Raw genomic sequence first — 7,553 nt, 5'->3', positions numbered from 1 at the left:
ACCAGAATCCCTTGGAGGGGGAGCATGGTGTTTGTGTATAGATCTATACGGGCTTGACAACCCGCGCCCTAACTGTTAGCTACAGTCCACCATTTGGGGTGACAAACGTTAGAACATTCCAACGCCTGAAGAACGTTGTGTATAGGCATTCCTTGTCAATAGTATGGTTATAAAACTCACATAGAGTATTAAAAACACAATGATTTACGGGCTTTTTCAGACGTATTGGAAATTTTATACGTACATACATTTACTAGAAACAAACATTGGTCTTGAAAGAAGGCTACATTTATACTAGTAGAAAATATAGGATTTTCTAGGAACAAGAAAATAAAGAACAAAAACATTTCATTTCATACAAACATGGTCATTAAATCCTTATGAAACTCACCAGCTTAAATGCTGATCTACTCTTTCAAAACTACTTGTATGTCCCAGGGATTCAGTAATTACAGGTAACAAACAGGTTTTGGAGAAGGGAAGCTACGACGCCAGTTTAATTTCATATTGTGACATTATATTGTAATTGGTTTTGAACATGTACTCTTTTAAACAATGTAAACTTTCAACTATATATATGATGGTTTTATTGCTTTCTTTACTATGTATTAATTTGTTACGTTACCACATGAAGTCATCCGCCCCCGAACGTTTCCGCCGTTCCGGTTTGGGGGTGTGACAGATTGGTATCAGAGCAATGTTTGTAGTGAACTATGTATATCGAACCTCATAAGATATACAAACTATAAATGCTTAGGGACTCAAAGTCTCTGACAAAAGTTTTCGTACCTAAAATCCTTATTTCATATAAATAGATTATTTTAGGTTATGAAAATCCAAAATACATGCATACAACGACACATTTTCATGATGAGAACTATACAAAAGTATTAAGACAAGTTGGACACTACGATTAGTTCTCGAGATATGTAATCAAATTTGGGACGAATATAGCCTGATCAACTATGTTTATCCGAAATTAGACTAACGTATATCGAGGAATGATCGTAGTGAGCAACAAGTCAAAACTTAACAAAATAGACACTAGTATCTAACGTACAATTTAAATACTATAGGAGTATTTGGTGCATACAATAGATTAATTAGTATTACATGTCTCAAGTTTTGTTCAGATCTTATAACCCTATTCTCGTATATTCAAATGGCTGGATTTCACCCGCATGGGTACCCCTACTACCCGAACCAAGGCAACGGAGGATGGATAAAGGAGGATCCGGAAGAGGACGAAGATCCTATCGAGTTAGATGGAGGGGAAGACTCTGGTACAGAATCAGAACCAGAGATAATCAACCCTCCAGCCATTAGGAGGAACTTCCAAGGACCGACTCCCGTTTGGGGAAGTCACCTCGTCCACTGGAGCCAACAACAAGGGATACGCTCTCCCTACGGTATGTGTCGAGACTTCTACGACATCAGGGACGGAGGTTCAGCCGACCGAGCACTTCCGACGATGGTAGGTAAGCTGGCCAACCAGTCCTACCAATCGGGGGTTCAAGCAAACCGAATCCGAGAAGTCAACGTGGAAGTACAAGTCCACACGGCCGATATCCGCCGTCTGGATAGGTTGCAGAATGACATCCACCTTCGCGCCGAAGCATTCCAAGCACAAACGAATGCAGCCCTCGCAGAATTGAGGGAACAACAAGCCGCCTTCGATAGGCGTCTTATGGACTCGAAGCAATCGGATGCTGAGTCGAGCTCCAAGCGCACACTACAAGAAAAAGACCCTTTTACGACGCGCAAACCACGACGCTCATTGATTTATGTTACGCAAAAGAGAGTGACATTAAAAAAGTGTAATCTCTTCAAAAAATTTAAGGATTTAGGTCATGCATTATTGCGTGCCCTTAAATTAGTGTCTCATGTAAAAAAACTAAAAACATGGAGGGCACTTTATCTAAAATGTGCGTTGACTATGAATGTCATTTTATATTTTTAAGGAAACGCGTGTCTCTCCTTTAGAGGGAAAATGAAATCCCCAAAAATTTTAGAAATCCCCAAAAATGTTAGACCCCGCTGTTTTCTTCTACATTCGTTTCGATCTCTTCTCTAATATCTTCTCTCCTTCGTCTCCGCCCCTCACCCACCTCCACTACCTCCAACCCACACCGACTCTTCAGGCCCGCACGACGATGATGTACCGGCCATATCGACCAACACTTCATCCATCATCACCATTTACAGCTCTCTGTCCCCACTCAGATCCCACACACCGCTGCCCCTAACCTTCTCCTTCAAAATGAAAGCAACACTCGATGATTCTTCCTCTACCGATGGTCCCACCTCCAAATCACCCGAGACTGAAATTTTCGTGGACCGACTCTCGCAGGTAGGTCTGCGTTATCGGAGTGGCACAGAGAAGAAAGTCGACGCACGGAAGAACAAGAAGTCTGGGAAGAAATCCGGTGGGAGTTCAGTATCTAGGGAAAACATGTACCTCCCACCGATGCCTTTGAAGGAGCCGATTTCAGGTTGAGTGAAAGTGGATTTCGGGTTCAACTCTTATTCGGAGAGGATGAATAGGTGGGTGGGGCCCTGAAAACACCATACGTCGTCGATCATTTTTATTCAGGTTTATGAACTCATCATTTTTTGTCTTTCACCATTTTTATATGAATTAATATGAATTTTTCTTATTTATTTCCACAAAAGTGCTCAAGAACTTTGACATTCGATCTCATGAAATTCCGGAAGTGGTGTGCTTTCTTTAGTTGTGTTATTCCTGTTTGAAATTCCTTGGAGAATCTCCAGCAACTCGATCTTGTTCGCAAACCCTACCACCAAGTTTGAATTCGGTACGTTTTCGTCTCTTAAAACACACGATTTTGACTGATAAAGTGGTGTGCTTTCTTTGGCTATGTTATTCCTGCGGTTCTAGTATGAACAAGGCCGTTCGTAAACATGGGCAAGATGGGCCTATGTAAAGGGCCCATTTTTTTAATACTCCATTCATGAATCAGGCCCCAAATGCAAAGGAGATGATAGTCGGCACTCGGCAGAATGGAACGTCATCGACAATTCAACGAGCACTGATGGTCGATTAATCTTTCGATTATCGATTGTTTTCATCCCCTCTCGAGTCCTACTAATCAGGTAATCGTTATTGTAGCATTTATGTTATCAGAAATTTGTGTTTTGGAATAAGGGTAAGATGATTATTTTAGTTTTATTCAGTGTTCATCAAGGTGGGGTATACTGTTATGCGAGTGGTGGTGGACGTATCAATGCTTGTTTGGAGTTCAAGGAATGGTTAAAGATTTTCACCTTGCAGGAATCGAGGTTTTTGAATTTTCTTGTAATGAAGCTTGATTATATATTTAATTAGGTCATTAGTGTTGTAAGTACTTTTTGTAGATTATGTAGGAATTTCAACTGTACAGGTAATCATGGATGTTGTTTACAACCGTACAAATGAAGTTGATGATAAATACCCTTACACCACATCATTCTTTGGTATAACAAGGTATTACATCCTTAACATAATTTTTAAGTTTATCATAATTAATTTATTTGGCCGAGAGAATTTGGGTTTTCCATCTTTTTATAACATTTGTTATTCATTCCAAATTCAATGGAACATGTAACCAACTAACCATGAAACATGAATTATATGAAAATTTTCAAGGCTTGTCCATAATATCACTTGAACCTCATTACATAAGCATATCATTCTTCATTTGAAGTTGATTTCTATAAAGCCAAAATTTAAGTTTTATTAATGTTGTTGTGTATCTATTTACTTATTACATGTATATTATTATAGGTATATTACATGCTGGATGGGAGTAACTATTGAACTTCTCAGGTTGTGGTAAATTCATCTTCCTCCTCTTTATTTATCAGTTCCTTGAAGACAATCAACTGATTTGGAACCAGATAACAATTTCTTGGATCCAAGCATCTCAGAGTTATTTTAACAGTTAGTATTTAGGAAGACGTTTTTCTAGTTGTTATAAAAGGCGGCTGCTTAGATTCATGTTACAAAAGGAGTCTGCTTAGTTAGAATTTTGACAGTTAATATTTTATTTCCGTTTTTCTCTTTTATTATATTCAAGATTGTGCATTTTTGTCATTTATGCAGGTGCTTAACATACAACAACTATACAGAATCAGCACCATGTATTGGGATGACAAATACGGGACCCACGGTGTTTCATCAGAAGTAAGTTACTACTCACATAACAAATATGAATTCCATCTCTTAAAAAAACTTAAATCCTAAGGGCATTTTCGTAATTAGGTCATTTCAAATATGAATTCCATCTCATAAAAAAAACTTAACTACCACTTCACAACTTTATTTTCTCTACCACTTCACTTGTCCTTTCATCTCCTCTTTATTTTCTCTACCACATTGGATTTGATGTATATTTAACTGTTTGTTTATGGAACTTAATACTATTTTTTTTCTTTTGTGCGGACTGAATCGATGTCAGATGCGTTTAAAGGAAAAACCAATCATGCTTCAAAGCAGGTAATATTTGTTGAATCTTTATGGTCTTTTCATACATCTTTGCCCTTACTGTTATCCTTTGTTAATTGTTTGAACAGTGTTGAGCATTCTGGAGGTCAACGTGTGTGCCTTGACCTACAGAAACTGGACTGGTTTTCCCTTTTCCCAGGCCATGTAGATAGTTAAAAAAATGGAAACTGACCAAAAAAAACATTTAACATAAACATAATTCGACAGTGGTAGGTATTGAAGGACATAATCCAAGTGGGCACTATTTAATTGCAACAAAAATTGTTGATTATGTACCGTTATCAGTCCCTGATGATGAAAATATTCCTCAAAAGTTGTGGATGAAGATAACAAGCCTGTTGATTTATCTGATATAACATCAGATTTATCATTGGTGTGTAAAGCTTGTTCTTCATTTTACTAAAGTACCCCTTTAAGTATACTATCTGGTTTCTCTCTGATTACGTACATCTCATCTTTGAGCAAATTATTGCTTCAGGCCCTTACACCACGACTGACAACTTCAGTTGCTTATACTGGTGAGAATTTACAATTTTAACCCTGTAACTATTCAAAAATCAAAACCACTCTAAACTAACAATCATTGTATTTAACTTATTAATAGTTAGGGCCTTTCATTGAGTCGGAGCACCCCGAGATCAAGAAAGAAGCTTTAAACAGGACTTATGATGATTTATTCCATCTGCTGAGTCAACGCAGGGATGTTTTCAAAATTCAAGTAATATTTTTCTTTTTTCTTTTTTCTTAATTTAATATTTTTACGTTTGTGACAACAGCTTTTATCCTCTGTACCCACTCCTGTGGGCTTGTCGCTTGCTCTAGAAGCCCCTTCAAAATCGTCGATGGTCCCGCTAGCTCTGCTGCCAGAAATCCAGGTATTTCTCACTTCATATTGATACTGAAGTGAATTTACGACCCCTGTAAGAGCAAAACTATTTATGCTAAGATCACAACTGATCATAGCTTTTTTAATGATGGATTGATAATAATCTTTCTAATTCAGTCACTGCTGCATTGGATAAATAAAAATTTAAGTATTTTCTAGCTATGTTAATTGATTACGTTGTATGTAGATGTTAATTAGGTTTTATGATCGAATTTTGCATTTTGAGTTTTAAAGTTAACTGCTTACCATAAAGACCTAGTGAAACCCCTATAAAAACGAACCAGTACTAAAACAAATCGGAGATTTGTTTTTTATAATCCAAAATCAAATAAAAGAATTGGAAAACACATCTGATCACCTGCATAGATTGAATGTAAAGATGAAGGATTATGACTTCATTTGTGCTTGTTGTAATGCTTTCAGATGAAATTGCAAAACTTTTCCCATCCCTGTTTGGGCAACCATCAGCAATATTGGTGCCAGGTGAATCTAATGAATCAGGATCGGCCTTGAACATAGGAGTTGTGTTGTCAGGAGGACAAGCACCAGGAGGACATAATATTATATGTAGGATTTTTGGTTAGGATTTCGAACTTCCATTTCCTATTTTTCATATTGTTCATACTTCATATGATAGATCGAAACTTGTATACAATTCAAAATAATTGTGTATCCAATTCAAACCTTTTCTCCCACTGCTTGGTGCAGATTACTTACAGGAATATTGTAAAGGTTCCAGACATTCTCATTGTTCCTTCAGACCTCACACACAAGTGAAGGAGGTGATGAAGTGAACTGTATGTGTGTGAATCCGGGAAGACTGGCGAGAGGCGAAGGAGGTGGTCACTTTGTAGAACTTAACTTCCATGGTACCTGTGACTCATCTTCTGCTTCAGTTATTCATATATAGAAGCAACATTCAGACATGTGAACCCTAATCTTCTTTAACATCAATCTGACATGTGAACCCTACTTTTCTATTAGGCGAGTTCTTTAATTTTTATACATTCTTTAATTCAATTGTGATTCCCAAACCTAATGAGCCATTTGTTTCAGAACTTCTTACAACTCTTCCAACAACCATTAATGAACAAGTTTCATGGCTTGTTGGAGGATTGGTTCTTACTGCAGGGCTTCTCTTTGTAAGGTCAGATTTTCAGCCTCTTGCTATTTTCGTCATTTCTTCTCTCTAGTTTTATCTCCGTGACACGTGACAAATTAGGTTAATTCTGCTCTTGTTTTGCATAGAAGGGTACTTTCGTTAGTTCTTTTCTCTAGTCTTATCTCGATGACATGATAAATTAGGTTGATTATGCTCTTGTTTTGCACACAAGTGTATTTTCATTATTAGGTATTCTGCTCTCATTATTTGCATGTTATCTTAATTAAATTTTTAAGTTCTTAACTTAGTGTCGTACTAGGATTCCTTACAAGTTGCTAAATTCTTTGTTAATTTTCAGGCTAGAAATCAGAAGATTGGAGAGAAGCCACTTCTTTCTGTCTCCAACTTTGTACAGGTAAAGTTGCCACATTTTCCTTTTTGAGTCAACATGTTATGCAATGGTTAGGCTTCTTCCAACAACAAAGTCCTCATTGTATTCTTAATGATTCCAAATTCTATTCTATAGCTATAGAAGGCTTAAAAGTTAAAAATTTATACTATATCTTATAACCTATAGAATAACTTCAGTTTTTATAAAAGTAGCAACAAAGCTCATCCTCATGTCTTTATGTCTGCCATGGTTTTCTACAGGCACCGTGCAACAATGTGCTTCTTGCTGTTCCAACATTCCTCTGTGCTTCTTGTCAAAGGAGAATTTAGTCATGGGTTTCTTTTAATGTTGTACATGTTTTGTTTCCTATAATAAATATTATGCAATATTAGCAATGTGTTACATTTACTTGCTATTGGAATGATTATTTGTATTTGACATATTAGTGCAATGAATTATCTTTATTGCTTGATGTATTTTATTTTGTATTATGAGACTTTTAATGTGTAATTTAATTTGAAAATTAGTAAATCTATCAAAAAAATATAATTTTAAAAACATTTAAAGTTATGACACGCAAAACTGTGTGTCGTCTTTCTTTATGACAGGGGCTTCCTTGATACGGATTGCGTGTCATAAACACGCGTGTCGTAAGGTTACGACATGCAAA

The 7,553-nt window shown here is 36.7% G+C and overlaps 1 protein-coding gene across 13 annotated transcripts; it reads left to right on the top strand.

The window, feature by feature from the left end:
- The first annotated feature begins 1,998 nt into the window (after nt 1-1,998).
- Nucleotides 1,999-7,329, top strand: LOC145041462 (isoamylase 3, chloroplastic-like). 13 transcript variants are annotated; one of them, XM_078989603.1, is made up of 16 exons: nt 1,999-2,593; nt 2,674-2,816; nt 2,982-3,114; nt 3,196-3,300; nt 3,402-3,484; nt 3,785-3,832; nt 4,103-4,183; nt 4,458-4,495; nt 4,573-4,626; nt 4,712-5,022; nt 5,109-5,379; nt 5,814-5,957; nt 6,099-6,374; nt 6,447-6,537; nt 6,851-6,907; nt 7,144-7,329. In XM_078989603.1, the coding sequence occupies exons 4-8, from the start codon at nt 3,268-3,270 to the stop codon at nt 4,465-4,467; spliced, it is 255 nt and encodes an 84-aa protein (XP_078845729.1). In that variant the 5' UTR covers nt 1,999-2,593; nt 2,674-2,816; nt 2,982-3,114; nt 3,196-3,267; the 3' UTR covers nt 4,468-4,495; nt 4,573-4,626; nt 4,712-5,022; nt 5,109-5,379; nt 5,814-5,957; nt 6,099-6,374; nt 6,447-6,537; nt 6,851-6,907; nt 7,144-7,329. The 13 variants fall into 13 exon arrangements, 12 of the variants coding, with proteins under 12 accessions (XP_078845729.1, XP_078845737.1, XP_078845751.1 ...); XM_078989611.1 differs by having other exon boundaries at nt 4,573-4,877; nt 4,983-5,022; XM_078989625.1 differs by having other exon boundaries at nt 3,785-3,826; nt 4,573-5,022.
- The last annotated feature ends 224 nt before the right edge of the window (nt 7,330-7,553 follow it).

This window comes from Lactuca saligna, chromosome 1, assembly GCF_052625555.1.
Source record: "Lactuca saligna cultivar CGN05327 chromosome 1, ASM5262555v1, whole genome shotgun sequence".
In the NCBI taxonomy this organism is placed as follows: Eukaryota; Viridiplantae; Streptophyta; class Magnoliopsida; order Asterales; family Asteraceae; genus Lactuca; species Lactuca saligna.
The sequence above is the reverse complement of the archived record's forward strand: the minus strand, read 5'-3'. Positions and strand labels throughout refer to the sequence as shown.

Bases quoted from the DNA above. Each gene is read 5' to 3' on its own strand.
- LOC145041462 (XM_078989562.1), top strand. From the start codon at position 3,268: ATGGTTAAAGATTTTCACCTTGCAGGAATCGAG. The intron at 3,301-3,401 runs GTTTTTGAATTT...TCAACTGTACAG, and splicing joins TTCACCTTGCAGGAATCGAG to GTAATCATGGATGTTGTTTA. The intron at 3,485-3,784 runs GTATTACATCCT...ATATTATTATAG, and splicing joins TCATTCTTTGGTATAACAAG to GTATATTACATGCTGGATGG.